This window comes from Pipistrellus hanaki, assembly GCF_964339955.1.
Source record: "Pipistrellus hanaki genome assembly, chromosome: 5".
Lineage (NCBI taxonomy): Eukaryota > Metazoa > Chordata > Mammalia > Chiroptera > Vespertilionidae > Pipistrellus > Pipistrellus hanaki.
In genome coordinates, this window is record NC_140507.1 from 13,463,655 (window position 1) to 13,486,959 (window position 23,305).

The following is a 23,305-nucleotide window of genomic DNA, read 5'->3' on the forward strand; positions in this document are numbered from 1 at the left end:
AAACATCATTTCCCACTCTAGGGGGCAGAAAGCCAAGCACAGATTGTCCTCCCGAGTTACGGAAGCATCCCTGGACCTTATTTTATGAGGGAGTTCCCAGAGTCTCCAGATCTGATTCTGAAACTTGAAATGCATGTTGTGTTGGTAAATGGGTGTCCATCTGGCTTTGAGAGTTGGCTTCTATGTGCTGTGAATGAGGGGTCATTTAGACCATCTCCCCTGCTTACCTGGGTTTGAATTACTCAGAACAGTGAATTGGGTCTAAAAATGGGCTCACCATTAGAGAATTAGCCAATCTTTCCTCTCTCCCTAGAACAGTGTTTCCCAAACTTTTGACATATGTGTACCCCTTCTATAATTTTCGTAATGCTGAGTACCCCTCTTACACATGAGAAAGTAGAATTAGGCAAAGCTAAGCACGGTGCAGTGCATATCCCCACCAAACTCCAGTGCAACGCGTACCCCCACCAAATTCTTCCTGTACCCCTGGGGGTACATGTACCCCACTTTGGGAAACACTGTGCCTAGAAGATTAGATGTAGGCAGAGAATATGAGCTTATCAGCCACACACTTGTCCAAGGAGGATAATAATCATCAGAGATTTTACTCTCAGGAAACAGAAGAAAAGATGAGTTGACCATATCTGTATATCAGACATGCTACGCCTGCTTCCCACAAGTGTGCAAATTCCCAAGTATTTCTAAGGGCCTAAGAGGACAGTTAATAAAAGGCTAATGTTCATCAAGACCAAACTCCTATTGCTAGGAGCCTATAACTTGAGATAATGTCTGTACCCAACATGATTCATTAACTTAATCACAAAATTAAAATGTAAGTGCAAGCCAGCAGGAGACAAAGAGTAAATCCAAACAAAGAAGGGACATAAAAAAATCCCCGCAGTGATCAAGACTTAACTTTTGGGAATTTATATATTGGATTCAAAAGTCTGGAGCCCAATGGAGCACCAAATTTAAGTCTCCTGCTTTTATAAACCATGCCAAATATGCAGCGTTGCCATTTAACCATGTAAACTAAGCATGCACTTTTAAAAATCACTATCTTAGAACAAACTCTTCAACAAGAATTTCTCAGGTCCCTTGATTTGGTAAACGTTGTGCTAGAGCACATGTGTCAAACACAAGGCCCACGGGCCAAATCCAGCCCGCCAGGCCTTGCAATGTGGCCCGCACCGCGCTGTCATCACTGCACTCCGCTGTCAGTTTATGACATTGTCAGTTTATGACTGTTCAGTAAACCATTCGGCCCGCGATTTAGGCTGGATTTTAGATTTTGGCCCCTTCTCTGATTGAGTTCGACACCCCTATGCTAGAGGCTGAGAGAAGGAGACTGAGACGCATCACTGGAATTAAAGAACCTACAGCCTAGTGTGGAAAGCAAACACACTTAAGAGCAGAGCAGAATGACCCTTGTAGCAGAATGATGCTTGTACTGCTGTGCTGGGTGGTACAGTAAGCACTATTTTTTTCCAGAAGAATGAGAGAGATTAGGAGCTGGGGTACCAATGAAGGCAGGATTTATTCCAAGAGAATCACTTAATTCTCAAAAGCTCAGGCTCTGATGTCTAACAGGCATGGGGTTGAATCCCTGCTCAGCCACTTATCAGTTGTGTAAACTCAGGGAAAGCTAGCTGACCTCTCTGAGCCTCAGTTTCCTCACCTGTGAAATGGTGATATGGACAATACCTTAACAGGCTCTCTGAATGAGTCAATGTCCCACTTTCAATAAACCATAGTTATCTTTGTCATTGTTATACCACCACCACAGTTACTAAGCTTTAGAAGGTGGGAATGAGTTTTTGCAGCTTGAAGCCAGCATTTAAAATACAGGAGAGACAGAAGGAGTGAATGTGTGGAGAGAGGAAGGAGTCCCATATTTTACTCCCAGGTGAGGAAGACTAGCTAGACCAGGATAGTGAGCAGTTCTTTATATGTGCAGGGTGATAAGACTGGATAAAGAGGGTAGGAGCAGACTGTTGGGGGGAATCTTTTGTAATCCCTGTAGAACCCTGTACCTTGATTCTGGGAAGACAGTGTGCTCTGAAAGGTTCTGGAGAGCAAGTAGTCATCAGTGTGTGACCACTGGGGCCACAGGAGGCTCAAAAAATACTTGCTGACTGATTTAATTGCAATGCAGGGAACATAGCAGAATCTTCCCTCTGTATCTGTACCCCACTCCTCATTATTATGATAAAAGCTCCAAACCCAAGTAAAACCTGGAACAATTGCACTTGGGCTATTTCTCGAGACTCTACTTGCCCTTCTGTCTCCTCAGGTTGTCTGTAAACTTTAAATAGATTTACTTTTATCCATTTTGTCTATCTTCGAACCCCCATTCATATAATTATCAACTGACAGTCATGGCGAGACAGGTGCAACCAGGTTTTAATTGTGAGAAGAAAGTTGTTGTTTCCAAGAAGTAAACGTTTTCTGTTTCTTTAATAGAGAAGAAATCCAAGGCCATGAAAAGAAAAAAAAATAGTCCAACTTGGGATGAAACTGGGAATAAGCACGAGCTCTGTAAGGAGACTCCCAGGCTTTTCAATATTTAGGATCTAGTATTTGTCTTAATTCCCCTATGGGGTATTTTTTTAAAAATCCAAAGATAGGATTAATTATCCTGGAAGAATCTAATCTCTACCCTCATGTTTTAAACTGCAAGCAGGGAGACATTTCAAACATTATGAAAGAAGAGGAAATCTCTCCTGACAAATAAATGCCTTGAAAAATTAGTTATTAGTACTAGTCAAGTGCTCTTTCTTCCCAGAAATATTAAAATTGCATATTAGAGTGGAAGGATCCTTATTCCATGCTCCCTCCTAATGCCACAAAACTAAGACTTGAGGAACAATTTCAGAGACAAAGATGATATGAAACATGCAGCTCTTCCCCTTATAGGAAATCCCCCTCCCCATATCCCAGGCTCAATCATTTCCTAATGTGAAATTACAGATTTTTCCAATTACCTTATAAAACTGCAAAAAAATTACACTTGTGACCACAGAAAAGATAGCACACACTATCAATTTGATTTTAAAAGGCATACATCTTTTATACTACCTGTCATTGTTATAATGCCTTTTACAAATTTAATCAATACATTTTAACATTCTATATACTTTAAGTGCAATATACAATAAATATTCAAGTTTCATCTTAAACAGGCTCTAGCCTTTAAATTGTTAAAACGGCAGTGCCCTTTCCATCTACTTACATAATGTCATAAAATATACATTTCAAGGTAAATGAAGTCAGCTACTTCAATTTAGTCCCTCAAACTGGTAGTAAATGAGAGGTTAACACTATGGTGCCAAACCCATTATTGAGTAAATTTAGCACCTTGGACAGCTCTGTAAAATCTTTATTGCTTTCCTGACCTGCTCGTCATGTTCTGTCGGTGTGTTCAGGGGCTCTCAGCCCTGATTGAAAGGCAATATATTAGATCCCAACACAAACACGCTTGGGGGCTAGTTCCCTGGGAGCGTAATGACATGGAGGTGAGAGCAATTTTCTGGTCACCGAAATCCAAGCACCTTGCAGGCCCGTGGCACTCACTCATAGAGGACCCGGACGTTTCCTTTCTCCTTCCCATTTGTGGAAATAACTAATAGAAGCCGAGTCACATGGGCAAAGCAGGACCGAGATGCGGGCTCTCCTGTGAACCCCACAGTGGATGCCGCAGTGGGGGAGCGTTTTGAAATGGGAGAGATATCATTTAAGGACATCGCTGAAGTGATAACCCAGGTTCACCTCCTCGAGACGGCTGGTCTGAAGCTGTGTGGGGCCGCTGACCCACCCATAGCAGGGAGCCAGGTTGCAAAGCATGGCCCAGCTTCACGGATCAAAGAAGGAGTCAACCTTAGGAAACAAGATTCGGGTGTTCCATTTTCAAAGGATTAATGGTGAGGAGAGCTCTGGGTATCGACAGGAGGAAAAAACCACGTGGATTAAATCATTAAAATCCCTTATCACACAATATATATGAGATTAAAACATATAGTACCATGGGTAGCTGGCCTTTTTTTCAGGTTCACAAAAACTTCAAAGATCTTGGGGTTTATATTGACTGTCCCTCCTCCCTGGTTCTGTGCAATTAATTAAATAAGTTAGGAAGCACCGCTTGAAATCCTCAAGGATACCAGTGCTCACAAGTGTAAAAACCACCAGTCATGGCTCTTGACAAACAGGAGACTTGTATTGTTTTTTCTCAAAATGAAAAGGAAGAAAAAACACTTTCTCTGCCAACCCCAAAACACTGGCATAAATATGTATCTGAAGAAATAACGGAGCACAGACCCAGAGAAGTAAAATCCTAGCAAGTAAACTATCTGGGTCTTGTTTTGTTTTCATCTTCCCTGTGAGCCAGAGGAAGCTGCGAGGTTCCAGAGAGAGCAGCGGAGCTGAATTTGATCTGCGGCTAGGGTTCAGCGTGCCCATCGCGCGGTGAATTATTAACTGCTGTGGTCAGACAATACTGCAAACAAAAGGCTGTAAATTAGCTGGTTGCTTGCATTAGAAACATAGAGGAATTATTTCAGATGTATTGATTCAAACCCCATTGATTCTATAATACTTTTCACTCCTGCTATGAAAAATAACTGGACTGTTTTTGTAAATGGGGTCTAGCAGCTTAAGGCAAGCATAAATGTTTATTAAGGAACTGAAAATCCCTCTTCCTCATTTTTGAATTTAGGACATATATAATAGTAGTTACTGCAGTATGACAACTATTTTATCTTATATTATGGAGAAGTTAACATTGAGAAATGCTAATATGCATCTAAGAGCTTGTCATTTCAAGACTCGGTCTAGAATTTTTGAAGAGGCTATGGTGACGGCAAAATGAATGCAATTATGTCCCTATTTTCTGATCAGCATCTCCAGTGTATGAAAAGGGAGCTGTAACTATGTCGCCATGCAGAAATTGATTGTGTAAAATAAAGTGAGTCTTCTTTTTGAAACTTTTACCCACAGAAAAAAAAAAATTGTAAACATGTCTTTTTGCAAAGTCACCTCTGATAGCCACGCATGCCTTTAGGTTTGGTTCTCTTATAAGCCTCCATTCTACATGGATCACATTTTGCAATATAAATGAATCTGCAAAAAAATCAGGGCAAAATGAAGAGGGGAATATTGCTTTTGGTCAGAACAAAAAAAAAAAATCACTACACACACTTTTGTGGAGTGCCATATATTATTGGAAACAAGCAAGCAAGCTAAATGTGGAAGCCTACCTAAATGAAAAGATGGAGATACATTTTCTTCAATGGGGAGGGGAGGGAACAGCAGAGCATAGATCTCGGATGAGAATGAATGAGCAGATAGGGAAGATGCTAACAATCCTGGAATAGAGAAGAATCACTACCAAGGAGACACTGCTGGTTGTGAGAACGCGTGCAGAGGGAGCTCCTGGGGGCAGGAGACCCCTTTGGTGAGAGCCTTCGATGAGCAGTGCATGGTCGAGGTGTGTGGGTTGACTCTGTCACCCCCTTATGTCTGGATTGTGCCACACAATGGAGATAAAGAAGTTTAATGCTACATGCTTCTAGTAGCTGAAGATTGATTGGAAATCCCTCGAAAATGACCTGTCTGATAAGGTCATGGTGCCTGGAATAAGCAATTAAGTGCAAAATAAACGCATCTTAGGGATTCATAACATGCACTGAATGACATCGATTGTAGTCATCCAGTAAATGACCTCGCAATTGTATTCGGCAATAAACACATGAGCGCTTTATCGTGCCTATGGCAGGCGCTTGAGTGATGTATTTTATCTTGCAGCACCAACGATGCTCACCTTTTGACTCGATTAAGTGTGTATGTGAAAAGGGACAAATTGGTGATTTAGCACCATTCGGGGGTTCCCGGAGCTACTGCCTTCAGAGCAGTGCCTTGGCAGGGAGTGGCCGGGATAAGGGCAACCTGCCTTCACTCAGAGGCCTGTGTCTGCTTCTCCCGACAGGAAGTCATACTCAAGAGGGCCGCGGACCTGGTGGAAGCACTGTATGGGATGCCACACAACAACCAGGTGAGCGAATGGGCCTCCAGCTACGCCGGCTCCACATTCAATGGGAGGTCCCAGATTCCTTGGTGTAATGGAAACATTCAGAACCTATAAAAGCCCCTTGCACGAGTTCAGCATTTAAGCCATTCAGACACATCACATTGCAAAGCCATTCAATTCTTCTCTCTTCTTTTGTAAAAATTTTTTTATTGCCTTTTCTACTGTGATCATTTTCCTTACCAGAAGAGGCATTCTGTTTAAAACGAAATCTTCTGTGGGAATGTGCTTCATGATGGAGGGAGAGAGTTACTGGTGCTTTATTTTATTCCTCAGGGTTTTCAAGCCAATTGAGGAGGGGAAAAAGGGTTTAATTTCTTCTCCTAAAAAGTATAACAAGATCTGAAAATAACCATCTTCCTCTATTTCATAGAGCACATTCTTGTATGAGGGTGCAAGTATGAGTTGGACAAATTATTCACTCTTTTTGTGCCACCTGAGTCAACATGAAGGGGACACAGTCCCACTAATACTCAGGGACCCAGAGAGTTATCTCTAATCTGCCCTAAACTTCAGTAGGAGAGGGGGCTGTGTGCATGTGTGTGTGGTGTACTAGTATAGCCTCCATGTTCCTGTGTGTTCCCAGGGAGCTGTCATAGACTGCCAGGTGGTGTGGAGGGAAGGCTTTGATAATGGTCTTCCCAAGTCAGACAGACAGGGCTCTACAGCCCAACTCTGTCCTTAAATAGGTAAGTTTCCCCAGTTGTGATATGAGAGTGATGACGAAGAGACTAAACCCGAATGTTTGCAGAGGCAGGTGCAGAAGTTAATGCCGTTATCCATGGGAAGCCCGGAGCATGGTCCACAGTGAGCCGCTGACTGTGGTGTCACTGGGGTGTGATGGGGTAGCTAATGGGGGTGCTCCTCTTACTTTCCAGGAGATTATTCTGAAGAGAGCGGCTGACATCGCGGAGGCCCTATACAGTGTCCCCCGCAACCACAGCCAGCTCCCGGCCCTCACTAACACTTCGGTCCATGCGGGCATGATGGGCGTGAACTCCTTCAGTGGACAACTGGCCGTGAATGTCTCCGAGGCCTCCCAGGCCACCAATCAGGGTCAGGAGCCTGCTCTTCCTCCTTCCTGTTCCCCTGTCCCTTCCAAACCTAAAGCTCTGAACCAAAAGGGAGATTCCTGGTCACTGTGCATCAGGCACCGTGGTGGCATTTTGTCGGGGAAGCTGGCAGAGGGGGCTGTGGAGATGTGTGCCTAGAGCCACCGATGTACCAGACTTCTCACCATAAAACAAGAGTGACAGACCGCAAGAAGGGCGGGAATGAAAGTTCCGAAGGGCCAACGCATAGCATCTGCACCTAGGGAATAGGAGCCTGTTCACTTCAGGGTACATCTTGTAAATTGGGATTTATTTCTGCTCCAAAATGACGATTTATGGGCCCTGCATTGCCACTTCTCAGGGCCCTGCTAAGTATTTATGATCTCCTAAGAAATGCGTCTTTGCTGGTTTCCCATTTAAATCAGAGCCAGCACCACCAGCCCCTCCTGTGAATCACCAGTCCTTTCTTTCCGGGGCGCAATGTGGGGCAGCCATTCCCTGCCCCGTCTTCCAGGACTGCCACCCTCACCTCTGGTTTTGTCCCCACCCCTCAGGTTTCACCCGCAACTCAAGCAGCGTCTCACCACATGGATACGTGCCGAGCACCACCCCCCAGCAGACCAACTATAACTCTGTCACCACAAGCATGAATGGATATGGCACAGCCGCCATGTCCAATTTGGGTGGCTCCCCGACCTTCCTCAATGGCTCGGCTGCCAACTCGCCCTATGCCAGTAAGTACAGACATGTGTCCTATGTTTCTGCATGCTTTCTGCAGGGAACTCAGCTTTGTGCTGTGTGGCCCACTGTGCAGCTCTCTGGTCAGTGCCCTGCCAGCCCAGCATTGACCCAGGTGATGCTGCTGGGGCAGAACTGTTTCCATCAGACACCGCTGCCTCCCTGGCTCACCTTTCTCCCCCCAAAACCGCCCTAACCATCAGAACTTTGCTGCAACCCAAAGCACCAGTATGATATTATGGCAAGAACCCAAGCTTGGAATCAGATGGAGACAGGTCACTAACTGGTGGCCCCGGGAAGCTGATCTCCTCTCCAAGTCTCAATTTTTAGTCTGTGAAATGGGAAGAAACTAGCTTCCACCCCATAGAATTGTTGTAAGACTTCGATAAAAGAATGCTTGCCATGAGTTGTCCCTGTCCCGTGAGAGGCACATGCAGTGAATCTAAGTACTAGTCATAATGATAACAGTGAGGGGGCAGGTAATACTATAGCACAGTAACAACAGTCTAAAACTTAAACCCTCTTCCTTTAGGAATATGACTCCTTTATTTTTAGTGCCTAAAAACAACACAACTTTATTACCTTGAGTTCTAGAGGTCAGAGGTCAACAATGGGCTGGCAGGACTGGGTTCCTTCTGGCAGCTCTGGGGAAATCTAATTTCCTTTGTTGTTTTAATTGTTGGAATTTTCCCCCCTTTGTGTTTGATATGCGCTTAAAAAAAAAACACACCAACCAATGAAAAAAAATACACTTTTATTTTTTCCAAAAACCTGGCACAGGAAACACGCACAGACACAAGAAATGTTCTTGGCTCTTGTCTTAAAGAAGTGTACCTTAGGGTATTTTTTGGTACCACATTTAGATTGTACCTAAAAAGCCTCAATGAATTGGTTACATGTAAAATGTCATGTGTCTCTACATTCTCTTTGTCTCCCTCAGAGGATATTTATATAGACAACCAAGCTCATCTTGGACAGTGTGGTTGACCCTTGTTGTGTGAAATGTGGCCAAACTCTTAGGCATTTGTAGGAAAAGAGGATGATAGAAGATGTATTGTTCAATGAAAGAATATTCATGACTTTTTTAAAAATCATGTTTAGCTAAAAATACTGAAAGTGATGCTGTTGCTTATGGTGGAAATGTGGAGAGTGATAATCCTTAGAAAGTTTCAAAGTTATTTCTGAAAGCAATACTGAGGGCCTTTTGCTTTCTGGGCTCAGTGTAGCTAAATAGTTCTACTTTGTTTGGAATCATCAGCAGGCAGGTTGAACATTTAGAATTTCCCCCCCAATAACGTGCTTACATTATGTCTGTCTGCTCGAGAGTCGACGGTGAGGGCCAGTTCCACGTAGATTTTGATTCATGGGAAGGTTGTTCCTCATAGATCTATCAGTTCAGTGTTCTCCCATCTACTCAATCAGAAAATGTTTCCATCATGACCTGAAAATTAAAAGGTGGCACTCTTAATTAAATCAATAAACTAATTGCTATATGGAAGCAATCCAATTTAAGGTGCTTGGATTGCTCCATCTTCTCAAGCCCGCGCAGACACCGAGCAACTTCAGCCTGAGATTGCATCTGTCAGCCCGGGAAACTTCGAACACTTAATTTCCATTAATTGATTTCCTTAGTGCTCACAAATATAGTATTAAATTCTCAAATAAGCTCTCAGATGGGACGGTTTCATCTGCATAAATGCAAATAAAACAATAAACACCAAGCCCAGCAGATTCAAATTTTTGCTTCCATAAGACTTAATTATTCATAAACCACTCATGTTGAAAAATCCCTTGCAGGATAAAAAAAAAAAAAAAAGTAAAATAAGACATTCCAATGGTTAGCACACTTTCTGGCGTGCAGGCTGGTAACTAATAACGTTGTAACAAACGGAACTGCTTGACTAACTCTCACCCCTCTCTCTGTTCACACTCCCCACCCCTAAATACACATCACCATCTTATTTGCCAATGAGATTAATTGCCTTCCTCGGTAAACCAGGATTTCCAGTCTAGGAATATTTAAAAACCAAACCTCCAGTGCAGGGGTTTTGCAATTTAAATGGGTGTTATTATTGAGCGTATTTTCACATTTACAAATCCTAAGAGATGTATAAAAATGCTGGCCTCATTAAAAGAAAAAGTACAGTTTAGGAAATGTTTGTGGAAACTCTGAGGATGGCGGCTGTGTGTTCTGCTGTGTAAAGCATTCAGGGCCTTCAATTGTGATTGTGTGCCACTGAGAGCCCATTGCGAGGGTTCACTTCACCGCTGGCAACTGCTGCCTGTGACCAATTCTTTCCCACTTTCTCAAGTCAATAGGCCAAGGGTAAGCCTACCTTCGCAGCCCCTGGGAGTCTGGTGGGCTCCTGGGAGGGGAGCCTTTTCTCCTGGCTCTTTTTCCTCTGCAGGACAGTGTGGTAGAAAGAGCACTGAGTCGGGGTGTGGTTCCTGGCTTCACCATTCCAGCAATGGCCCTTGGGCTAGTGACGTTACTGTTTTCTGAGTTCCAGCTAGATCCATTGGCTCAGGTGTAAAAAGGATGTAATAGGCCCCAAATTAACTTGCTTGGCCAATAACATAAGCTGAAAAAGATGGGAAGATGTCTTCTGAATGATAAAGCAATAGATAATGTTCATGACATAATAGGAGAAATAACACAGTAGAAGAAAGTACCTAGAATTTGAATTAAGTGCCTGGGAATCACTGGGCAGCATTCATACTCTTCCCAGGAGATGACGGAGCTGGAAGGGGAATAGATGGAGATACTAGTCTTGAGTTGTAGAGGACTTAGTGGGTGCAAAATCTGTTTCCTTTCGATTGAAAGATGAGAGGACTATTGTTGTTAGAGGAGGTGTGTCTCCCAAACTCTTTCGTATTCCCAAGCAGCTAGGTGTTCTTTCTCTCTGAATTGCCCACATCAGTTCTCCCGTCATTGATTATCTACATTCCCACTCCTACTAGACTGGGAGTATTTACATAAGACTCCTCCTATCACACTGCTTCTTAATTCACAATCATTTACATTCCACTTCATGGGGGCTAGACGGGATTTGGGATGTTGACTTGTAGTTCTGCATTAGCTACAAAGGTTGCATGTGACAGTCTACTTGTCCACCTTGCCTCCTACCCACCTATCTCTGTGCTGTGGAGTATCAAGGTGCAATCATATTCTTAAAGAACCCATGCAATCATGGGGAGAAAAGGGACCCACACATACGCACCTCCCAATGTCAGTGCCCGCAGTCATCCTTCTTCCTCACACTCTCTTATTATGGCAGTGACCATGTACTCTCAGGCTGGCCTCCTTCAACCTCTTATCCCCAACCCCTTTGCTAGAACCTCAGGTTAGGCTCCACCAGGAATGCTTTCCCTGACACCTCCTCTGTGAAGCCTTCTCTGGTTTCTCTTTCCTATCTCTATAGAGTTCACCAGGCTCACTTTTGTTGCTATTTTGTGCTACCCTAACCCTTGTAAGAGCACGTTGTTCCCTGGCTTGGGGCACCTCAGTGCCTAGCATGCTCCTGGCACACAGTAAACCCACAATAAACACAAAGGAGATCAACACCAACTGAAGGTAGCACATGCCAAGTACCTGCACCAAATGATGATGAAAGCAGACCAGCTCCTGAGCATTTGGGGAAGGCTCATGCTGGAGGGGCAGTCTGAGCCACCTTGTGTTGAGATGCCAGGAGAACTACTAATCTCTGCTTTCCCATTGCCTCTCCCAGTCGTGCCATCCAGCCCCACCATGGCCTCTTCCACAAGCCTCCCCTCCAACTGCAGCAGCTCCTCCGGCATCTTCTCCTTCTCACCAGCCAACATGGTCTCCGCCGTGAAACAGAAGAGTGCTTTCGCACCAGTCGTCAGACCCCAGACCTCCCCGCCTCCCACCTGCACCAGCACCAACGGGAACAGCCTGCAAGGTAAGCCCTGGGCCCCACCGGGCCAGCCAGATGCCCTGACTCCACCCTCCCAGGCCTGAAGCAGATGTGTCTCTGCTGCTGAGGGCACCAGCTTCTCTTTGCCCTCATCTCTTCTGTTCTTCTGTGTTCACTCTCCTTGGCCCTGGCCACAGCCCTCCTCTGCTGGGCCTGCCTGAGAAGCCCTCTTTCTAACTCCAGGAATTGTGCTCAGGCCCGGGATTTGCTCGAGAATACTGTTTCCGTTTACTAATGCCATCATTTTTCTTTTCTCCTTTCATTCCCTGTGGTCGCTATAATCAGACCAGTCTTTTGTGGACTTTAGCAAGTTCTCCACTGCAGGGTCTCTCTCGGGAATAGCCTTCTCCTGAAGTAGGTCATTCAACCTTCCCTTCCAGTTGGCTGTGTCAGGGTGAATGTGTGTGGGGCTGATAACAGGGAAGGGGTGAGCCATGGCCTGATCAGAGCCCTGACATTAGAGCAGCATAGGACAAAAGCTCAAGACTTTCTACTGGCAACCCAAAACACCACTAGAGTATTCATAAAATTGTTCAGTCTCTTTCCTGTCATGTAATATAGAAAACAATAGAGTCACCAAGAGTTAAAGTGACCTTTTGGTTCATTGAGAAAAATAACTGCGTTTTTAAAACGAGTCCACCACTTCTTACATTTTTCTCATTGCTGGTGTCGTGGTGTGGACCTGAACCATCTCGTTCTTTTTCCCACACCAGGTTGTATGATAGGTACTCACCATCTAAGTGTGTGATCTCCAAAAGCTGGTGTGGCCCAAGCCAGTTTCAAACTCAGGCTCAAACATTCATCTCCTCTCTCCATCTCCCAGGCACTTTACTACTTGGGGGGTTGGAGTGTAAAACAGATGTGTCCAGGGTCCCTCAGGCATCTGGCAGAGAAATATTAAATGATCAATTAAACGATCTGCTACCATTTGTTCAGCACACAAGAGGCATGTGCTAAAGACTGAGCATGCTTTGTCTTACTTGATCCCCACATCTTCCTGATGAAATAGGAGGACTATTATGGTCTCCGTTGTGCAGATGGTAACACTGAAGCATAAGGAGAGTAAATACCTGCTCACAGGCCAAGCCAGTCAACTGTGGGGATGAATGTAAACCCAGCAGGGTCTGTGGCCCGAACCCTTGACCTACACAGCTCCCTATGGTGCCTCCCTTCAGTGGTTGTCACACTCCTGGCTACTGATGGAGGGCAGCAGACTTGTTTGGTGCTTCTCATGTGTAAGTGCATGTATATTTATATTCATATACACTGTACTCTGTGCTGGACACTTTATCTTGGTGGAACCTTCCATTGATTCTGAAAACTCTGAGGTCATCACTATCCTTAGAGATGGGGAAATTAAGGCCCAGTTTGCTCAAGGTCACACAGGTAGTACTGACTACCTTTTCATGCCATGCTGAGCAAGGCAGGAGAAAGAAGGGGTGGAAAATGGGGATTTGGCCCAGGTTTTAGAACTTCTGGATTCAAGGAACATCTGGTAGTATAGGGATGTGTGTAACGATGAAAGGGCTTTAAGACAGGGACACATACTAGGTTTGTGCATCCTCCCCCCACCCCACCCCCCTGTCTACACAGACTCCAGAAGTAATGAGATTCCCTCCTATTTATGGTTATTCACTGCCTCTCTAAGATGCAGAGCATGAAGGGTTTGAGGGTAACTCTGGAGTGCACTGCCCTTTCCCTCTGATTGAACATGTATCCAGGAGATTCTTGCTGGTTGTTGTTTTTCTGACACTGTCATGGACCAAGTGTCCCTACTTTTGGGGGGTGGCTGTAGGGGAGGTATGAGTAGAGAAATTAAAAGTCAATTCTGCTGCCATCCATCCTACCCCCTGCCTGCTCCACTCCCAACCAAGACACTCACCTGGCAGGGCCCCTGCACACAATCCAGGAAGCTCCTGCGGGGGGCCTGGGTTTCCCCGAGCAAGGTGACAGTCAGACTCTGGGCTCCTAGAATTAGAACCAAAGAATTAGTTCATCTTTTGCTTTCTGAACCCCACCTCTTCTGTAGAAAAGGACATAGTGGGTTGTAGAATTGCAGGTAAGAACCTCTGGCGTGTTATGTTCCTCCTTCTCCTTCTCATAGTTACAGTAACACCTGCTTCCTTTGGACCCCCCTAGTTCAGGATTGTGATCATTAAGGCAGGACAAGTGACACAGGAAGAGTTGGTTAAGCAAATTGACCATGTAAACAAGATTAGAGGTGACACACATAGACTGCTTAAGTATTTTAAAGGCCTATTACCTCCACCACTCTAACTGTACCATCCTATTTTTTTTTCTATAAAGCCAAATTCTAAAGACCTTATCCCCAGCATCCCTTCCTTAGCCTCAAAGCCCGGCTCTTCCCTGAGAAAGAAGCATAGCAGCCTCCCAGGATAGAGGTTAGGATGATCACAGCCATTCACATGGGAGCGCTTGATCCCAGCCTGGCTTCTGCATTGTCTCAACCTCTCCACCACCCTTTGGTGTACACTGTTTATTGTCCCCATTTTACAGACGCAGAAACCGAGACTTATAGCCAACATAGCTCATTGAGTGTTACACAGCTAGCAAGTGGGCAGACCGACCATTGTAAATCCTTATGCTTTATGCCTACACTACAGCCAAGCCTCTGAGTTAGGCCCATGTAGACTACACCGTTCTGACCTTAAAAAGTTCCCTATGAAGATCAACGCAACAAACACCACAGGAATGAAGGCAGGTCTGTCTCGGGGGAGGCTGGGCACTGTGCTGTGGAAGCTCAAGGGAAAGGTTAGGGAGCATGCCTACCAGCCTTTGAAATGGCCTGTCGGTGAAGGGCAGGTAGGAAGGGGCACTGAAGCAGAGGATTAGGGAAACTGAGCCAGAGAGTCATGTGCAGTCGCCATAAGCCCCCCAGCACCCTGGTGCACAAAGTCCTTCATAGGCAGTCATTCGCCCAGAGTTTCCACTATGATCCCAGCTGGCTTTCTCAGGGAGGCAAGTCCTTTGACAATTTACCATATGTCTTGAGAAATTTTTTTAGGACAAGGTGACTCTTAATCTCATTCCTTCTGGAGCCTCAGAAGATATTCTGTTAAAAACCGGTTTACATGTTGTGGTGAAACACGTCTAGAAAATGATCCTTACTGAATTGCTGGCTTGGGGATCCATAATGCACCGAAGTGCACGGAGGGTCCTGAGATGTCCTGAAGCCAAACAACCAAATGTTTTCCCATAGAACGCTTTTTTGCTCATAGAACCCTTTCCAGATGTTAAAACCAGCGAACATCCATAAAAAACTTTGGGAAAGGCAGAGACATCTTCCCTTCTAGCCATTGGTCAGTCCCAATGCTAGACTCCCCAGCGTGCTGCTCTCATAAAAAGAGCTGAGTCACCTAGCACGCTCATTGTCCTGGAGCCATCCTCCCCTTCTCCCAAAGCCGCAGCCCCCAGCAGGGTTTCTCTGCAATCTCAGTCCTAGAGGAAGGACTTCATTAATCAAGAGAGGGGCAGCCCGGAGAAGGCTGGCACCATCTCCTCCACCCAGTGTTGTGATTTCAAACCCTAACCAAGTCCCTGACCATCTGGGCAATGAAAAGTTAAACATGAAAGGCTGACCATGGCTGGTGTGGTCAGTGGTTAGAGCATTGGCCCATACTGAAGGGTTGTGGGTTTGATTCTTGGTCAAGGACACGTACCTGGGTTGTAGGTCCACTCCCTGTCCCTAGTCTGGACACGTCAGGAGGCAACCAGCTGAAATGTTTCTCTCTTCACTCTCTGTGAAGAGCAAAGGAAAAAATAACAAGTGAGAAAAACAAAACGCATATATAATATATATAAAACAAAAGGCCAGAACATCCTCATACTGAGATTTTTTTCCCCCCAGCTTGGCTGAAACTCAGACTGGCCAGGCCCACCCAATTGGGGTGCCATGCTGTCCATTAGTGAACCCCGGGGAATTGGAATTTATTATTATTATTTTTTTTTAGCATTTGTTCCATTTGTGTAGGCTCTTTCCTTATTCTATTTCTGGTTAGCTCCTAATTCTTACTCATATGGTGGTTCAAGGAAGCCCCCGCTCCAGAGTCCCCAGCTCTGCAAAACGTTCTGTTTTGCTTTGTTCTTACCGAACGTGGAAACTGTTCTGAAAAGAGAGCACTGCCTTTCACACAGGAGTCCCCTGGGCTCCTGTCACTGGACATGGCCACCCAGCTGCCGGGGAGGACGGCAGTGCCCTCTGTCTTGTGATAAGTTTGGCCCGTGGGGCTCTCTGAGAGTGTCATGTCCTCATGGAGATCTTGGGTAACCCAACATGCCAGCGGCATTTCTGGAACATTCCAAGCCTTAGACACCCAGCCCTCTAACCCACATAAGCAATGCTGAGGATTGCAGCACAGACACGGGAAAATGGCTCGCGGGAGCTCCGGGGGCACCCCTGCAGTCTGCAGTGAAGTTTGTGTATGAAATGGCCTCTTTAGAAGTGTCTGAGCTCAGAGGCCACAAACGCCGATGTTTTCCCAGCATGCACCCCTCAGTGAGGGTTCTGCACTGGACTTTAGGAAGTCGCAGGCAAGATAGAGCGAGCTTTAACCCCGATGGCGTGTGCAGGATTCTGGGTGTAGGTACACATGGGACTTCTTCCGGAGAGAGGTCTGAGGGCCAGGGAAGTGTGGCAGACCAAAGCCACCCACTGGATAGCCTCAGATATGTTTGCTTGTTTGATTTTAGTTATTTGCCAACCCTATGTAAACTGGGCTAGTTAGTCTTTTAAATCCACACCTTTACCTTGTCTTCAGATAGCTCAGCTCTGGTGGCTCGGAGGAGGCATTCCTACCCAGAGGCCTTTGGTGGGAGCTGAGTCCCTGGCCCCTCTACAGGAGGTGTGCCCTGGGCGGAGTCAGCTCCAGCCCTGCTCAGGGCACTTCGTTCCAGCCTGGGCTCTCGGGGCACTGGAGCTGGCCATCCCTGCATTCCAGATTAAGAAGAGCTGTTTAGCTGTGGGCTAGCACACCAGTTAGCCTTGCTTTATAATGATTAACATGGCCCTGGTGGAGGTTTAATATAATTATCCTAACACATCCTGCCAGGAACCAAAACACTGCTTAGATTTTTTTTTTTTTTTCCCCACTTCTGCACATCCAAATGGGATCATTTCAGGCCCCAACTGATCAATGGTGACTGAATGGCTGAATCCATTGACCAAATTAGCAGAAAGCTTGTCAGTTTCCACTTTGCTTTGTACCGTATTGACTCTGCCCCGCTACCTGGCTGTGCTGTGGGGAAATTGCCCTTCAAGGCCAGGCACACAGTAAATGTGTGGGGGGAGGCAGGAGGCGGCTTGCTTGCTTTTGCCATAAGCTCAGAAAGGTCTGCCTTTGCTAAGGGTGACTGGGCTCACCTCCAGCCTGGACAGAAAGGTCCTCATGGAAGTGGGGGTGCTGAGCAGGCACTACATGGAGACCCCCTACCCCTTGCCTTTGGAGTTATGAACGTCTTGCATTCTCAAGTTAAGCTTGAATTGAAATATGGAGCTCCCTGTTTCAAACAGGGCTCAGTGGACTCTTGGGGGACTGCATTTCCAACTGATCCCAACTCTTTGGGGGTTTAAGTTGGTCTGCATTTGGCAAGAGGCACTTCCTGTTTCTAAGAAAAATGGCTTTTGAGGGCTTAAGAAAAAGGCTCCAGGAGCTTTTGGACTGCAAACTGGCTCTTGCAAAACAACATTTGGATGATTTACGTGTAAATGAATCAGAAACATGTGGATTAAATTTCCTTGTGAATACAGATGGGTTTAAAAATTAACGAAAAAAGTGTTTGGCAAAATACTTATTTTATAATTGAATCTAAAATGTCAGGGGTGGGGGAGGGGAGGCACCGGGTGTGTGTGCCTCCTCCCGCGCCCCCAGTCCTCACCCTGCAGGGCTCCGAGCCCCATCTAGCCTCCCCTTGTGTATCTACTGCAGTGTGTGTTAATTGGGGTTCAGTGTGTTTTTTAATGGCACATTCCTCCAGACATGAGATTTGGGAAATGAAAAGAGTCACTTCCTAGATGCAGTCACCACTGATAAGAACATTAATTTAAATGTAGAATTGCCAATAAAAAAAAGAAAGAAAACAATGACCTCTCGACAGCATGCTAAACCACCCTTAAGAGGCAGTGAGGGCCGCCCCTTGCTTCTAATGAAAGCATTGCTCTCATCTCTGTGTATTTCAAAGCTGCCACCCTCACTAATTAGGTTTTAGACACACCCCTGTATTCCTCACACCCATCATGTGAAGTGTGCTGGGTGGCAGGGTACTTATTCGATATCAGAGGAATCAGCTCAGAGAAGTTAAACAACTAACCCAAGGTCACACAGCTCAGTTACACAGAAGTTTGGGTTAGAAAAAATAGCGACTAATCCCTGTGAGGTCTTGCCTAGGAGCTGAACGGGGGCCAGGCACTTCCCATATGTAGTTTTACTTAAATCGTCAACAAGCCTGGCAGTATCACAGCCTCGGCAAATGCCGGCGAGCTACACTTTCTAGCAGAGGACAAGAAGATACCTCTGGGGACCACACTCAGCAAGCAGGGAGGCTGGAGGTGGAAAGCCGGTCTATGGGATTCCCTGCTCTTCTGAACACACCGTGTGGCCTCCTAACTGAGCATTGGGAGAGATTTTTGATGACATTGACAGCCTTCCCTTTTCCCAGGATCTCACTCCAGCTTTCCAAGGCTATATTTCTCTAGGGGCAGGTGCAGACCATTCTAGCAGCCTGGATGAAGTGGTGGTATAGGAGACATTCTAAAGTTTCATACATACCTGCTTTCTCCTCCTCTTCTGCCTCCTCTTCTTCCCGATTTCCCAGCTTCACAGGCCCATGGACAAGGCCTGTGGCAGCTGCCCTGCCTTGGGTTGCTGGCGCTGGCATCAGTCTGGGAGCTAACAGAGCACAGAGATACGCATGGTGTTTTGTGAAAGTGCTGGCAGTTGGGATGGACCAGGTTTTCATTCTAGATTCTGCAAGTGAAGGAGAAAGAAAAGAGTGACAAATAGAAAAATCTCACTCTTCTACAAGGTTTGGGGCTGTGACTTCAACAGTTTTCAAATGATGCCCCTTCCCAGCGATGTTTTAAAATGGAAATCAGACTTGGAGGAGTGTTTAGATTTGTTCTGTTCAAGACACATACCCAGGCTGGCATGGTAATTATCATTCCTAATAAAGTACATGTATATTCCATACAAAAACTCAATCCTCGGAGGAGAAGAGCACTTTTGTGGTGAATAGTCAACCAACATAGTGGTGTGGGTTTTTTATTTTTGTTTTTGTTTTTTGTTTTTTACTTTGGTTTGTTTTTTGTTTTTGCTTTTTTTGGTGAGAAGTTTGGAGGCAAACCATTGACTTTTGTCTTCTCTTTCCACAGCGATATCTGGCATGATTGTTCCTCCCATGTGAAAGAATTGCCTTGAAGAATTTTATTAATGAAGAGGTTGGATTCTGCTACAGAGTGTAATCTGATACAAGTCCCAGAGTGGAACTTTTAACTCAGGCCTTTTTCAGAGGAGTCACAATAACTGCAGATTTTTAAACAAACAATATCACCGACCTTGCAAATACTGAAGTTGGAAGGGATCTTGTGAGTGCAGGGTGTTGGTTCAAGTTGTACCTCCCAGATGTTTGGGGGATATATTTATTCTGTGTTGATAAAAGCAAATCCTCTTTTCTTTTCTTTTTTTTTTAAAGCTTAACTCTGCGGTCATTTGTCTTTTATAAACCGTAAAGCTGTATACAAGGGACACTATAAATAAGACCCCATGTTTTAATTTATGATGTTTTTAAAGCGCTGTAAAGGGAGAATGAAGTGGTGATATTTACAAAAAAGTTAAAAAAAGAAAAAAAGAAAAAAGAAAACTAAAAAAAAGCTTGTATGGGACAGAATAGGAATGCCAGTTAGATTTTTTAGAAAACTAAGAGTCGGCTTTTGCGCCTTAAAGCATATCAAATGGTAGTTAGCTCAGACACTGCATTTTCAGTATCTAACTTAACATGCCACCCCTTAGCAGTGCAAGCTTATTTCTCTCTTTTCGTATCGTTGTCTTAAGTAACTGTGTAAATAAATGCAGCCTGGAGAGTCAAAAAGTGACCGTGACGTGATCGCACGTTTCCCTTCAACACAAAAATCCAGTGCCTCTAGACAGATTGTTAAAAAAAAAACAAAAAACCTGCATATTTAAACCTGAGATCATTCTCGCTTTTAATTATGTCAACTCTGTCGGAAGCCGATGGCCTTTTGAGAGCTTGGTGACACACGGACTGTGTGAGAACCTCCTTCGAATCTCTATGGAACAGGGTCCAGGCACAGAATTCCACATTATGCCTCCAGTTATCAAGCCAAAATATCCTCTTACACCCCCGCCATTTACAAGGTAAAAGTTTACTCATCCTAAAGGGGACTTCCCATTGGCCCTCCCAATGCTGACAGGGGCAAGATGGCAGGCCATTTCCCTCTTCCCTCCGAGAAGGAGACGGGCCTCTCTCAGCTGCCCCTCCCATTGGTAACACAGTAGGTTAAAAGGGTGGTAGGTAAGTGCTTTGGAATTAAGAGTAAGAGGAATCTAGGAGAAAGGAGAAGTAGGTTGAGACCTCCCAAACATCATTTTCTGTTCTATGGCAATTTTTTGCTCTCATTATCTGGGAAGTGTTCTTAAAAATGAGAATTGATAGCAAAGATGCAGCGAAGCTATGAGGATGCATTTGCCTGATTACCATTTTTTTTTCCTTTGCGGTTGTGTTTTTGTATGTAGTTATAAATACTGTAGATTTTTTGTGATTTTTTCTTTGCCAAAGTTGTTGTTCTATTTATACATTTTAATGTCTTAAGACATTTTTTCAATATCACAAACAGATTTTGCCGCATATTTTGCAAAGGAAAAAGCAGCTCACTACCTTTAGCTTGCACATACTTGCGAAGTTAATGAAAAGGCTTTCTGTTTTAAAGGGGATTTTGTAAAATATCCATATAAATAATGTATTTATCTTTGGAATTTGTACATTGCTTTCCCCTTCTTCCTTTTCCTCCCACCCCCAATTTATTTTATTGTGTATGTTTGCTATGTGAAAAGTGCGTATTTGTTTGGTCACCTACAGTTGTATTAGCTGTTCCAATGTGATTTTTAAACATTTCATTTATAGTTATTTTAGTATTGTTTTAAACCATGCTTCAATTTTTTTTTAAATTTCCTCCCCAAAGCCATTGTCTATTTTTGTATTATTTGTAAGTTAAGAAGTTTTTTCCAATATATGGCAAAAAAAGTAGCATATTATTCTTGTAGCATTTAGTTCTGTAGATTTAAAAAAATGTATCCTTTGCTTTGGAAGCTTACAAAAACACACACCCCTAATGCTGTTTTACTCTATTAATATGCATGGAACCTCTCCCTCTGGAGTGACGCATTTTGTGCATTAAATTCGGGGGAGAAACTTCATAGAAATCAATGAACATTCTTTCTTAAGTCTGCTTGTATATTTCCTCTGTCTTTCACATAAATATAAACCAGCAGATTGGATGCCTTAACAATGCAAATCATATCCATTTCACTTGTACATTGTAAGTGTGCACCAGAACTGTCAGTCATCACTAACATTATAAGAAAAAAGAAAAAGAAAAAAAAAAAAGACAAAGAAATCGAAAAGCACAAAAGAACTGTTTTGTTACCTTAAGACAATGTAACTTTTTCTAGTAGAGCAAGAAATTTACAACAATGCTGCAAATGTGCATGCCCCCATATGGATTTTGCAATGGTTTTCACTAGACTATCAGAGTGCGATTTTTATGGGTTGGGGTGGGTGAGGGAGGGGAATTGCGGGAGGGAAGGGAGGAGGGGAGGAAAGCTGATTTTTCATGGTGAGAAATAATAATGATGATTAATAATAATAATAAAACTGGAAAATGTAAGCAAGGTGGACGCATTGCTTCTCGGTACTCGGAAAGGTTGTCTGAATTCATGTGGTAAGCACTGGCCTGAAGAAGTGTACAATTTAAAGCCATATTTTGTCTGGTGAGCCCCTTAACTGTTTGTGAAGGGCCAGTCGGCCGGTGGGTGTCTGGCTCAGACCCCGACAACAAACGCCACCCATCTTTCAGCCATGTGTAGCGGTTAGAACTTCTCTTGAAAGTCCAAAGAGCCTTTAAAATACGTTTAATTTGTGTCTTGTTGCCTCTATTTATATTGATTAGATGAAAAGACGTTCTGGCCCTCTGACCCTCTTTCTCCTACACACAACTTTTACAAGTAAACAATGTTCCCCTAAATACAGAATATGGCTTTAAGAAGAAGATGAAATAGAGAACTAAGATTTCAGTTTTGGGGGAAAAATACAGCTTCTGGATGACTGGATTGCATAACATGCCCTGGCCTCACATTGTACTAGAATGCAGCTTAACGAAGTCATCTCTAAATCTACTAACCTTTCACCTTCTTATCAAACTTTTTGAATAGACACACACTGTACAGTTCAATTGTTAGAGAACCTAACTACTGTAGAGATTGTTATAATTTTTTTTTTTTTTGCAAAAATTCAAGCTGTAAAAACTTTTCAACTTTCACAATATTTAATTAAAGTTACTTCCTGTCTGTGATGGCAGCTCCTAGTTGTGTATTCATTTCAATATTTCAGATGAGCCAAAGTCCAACATAATGTAAAAGGTCTGTGTTTGCAATTGTTCAGACCAGTGTTGACACTCAGAAGAATTTAGGGTAGTCCTGGGACACCCACATTCTTTCCTTGTAAATCCTTGGGGATTTGCTAATCTGGGATGCAAATTGCAGACGCACAGCGTACTGCTGCCCTCTGCTGGCAGCAGCTGGATGCACATGTGCCCTCGCTGGTCCACAGAGGTGCCCAGAGCCCCCCAAATTTCACCAGGTAAGCAATAAGATGCCCTGCTGTGACTGAGCTGTGAATCCAACACCTGGCCATTCTAGAACACCATCCTCCATGCTGCAAGTCTGAACTACGCTCTTCACATACAGCTGCTAATTAATCCCTGTGAGCCTTTTGCCCAATTAATTATGTGCCCTGGCTCATTGATGAGGTGTGTGCAAACTCAGAACCTGCATGAGCCACAGTTTTAAATCCCATGTGGATGAGATGCATTCCCTATTGGATAAAACCAAATCTTTGTGGCGTCAAACATTCTACAAACATCCAATAGGTCCATAATCCTGTAAAACTGTTTCACGTTAAGTTTCATCATGATCATAAGTCTTCCCAATTGCACATTCAATGCTTTTCCAACTTTGCAGTTGTTGGACATAAGGTTAATGACGCTTGTAAAATGTCTGGAGAACTCAGCAAATAAGCCATAGACCAACAGACCCTGGACGGGCAGAGCCAACAAGGTGTCACGCAGACACCATGATGGTCATTTGTGCTGGGCATTATGGTTGCACATTTGCTCTGGAACAGAGCTTGATGGGAGATAATGACAGAGTGTAACCAATTCACTTAAGTAGAGAAGCTGCCACCCTTTT

At 44.3% G+C, this 23,305-nt stretch overlaps 1 protein-coding gene across 4 annotated transcripts in view; it reads left to right on the forward strand.

Annotated features, from left to right (window-relative positions):
* Positions 1 to 22,410, forward strand: part of EBF1 (EBF transcription factor 1) — a 386,949-nt gene extending 364,539 nt beyond the window's left edge. For all 4 annotated transcript variants that reach the window (XM_084884650.1, XM_084884648.1, XM_084884651.1 and 1 more), the window contains exons 12-16: positions 5,981 to 6,046; positions 6,958 to 7,135; positions 7,686 to 7,865; positions 11,598 to 11,792; positions 19,195 to 22,410. In XM_084884650.1, the coding sequence (XP_084740776.1) occupies positions 5,981 to 6,046; positions 6,958 to 7,135; positions 7,686 to 7,865; positions 11,598 to 11,792; positions 19,195 to 19,226 (651 nt within the window). In that variant the 3' untranslated portion in view covers positions 19,227 to 22,410. The remainder of the gene's footprint in view (positions 1 to 5,980; positions 6,047 to 6,957; positions 7,136 to 7,685; positions 7,866 to 11,597; positions 11,793 to 19,194) is intronic.
* The last annotated feature ends 895 nt before the right edge of the window (positions 22,411 to 23,305 follow it).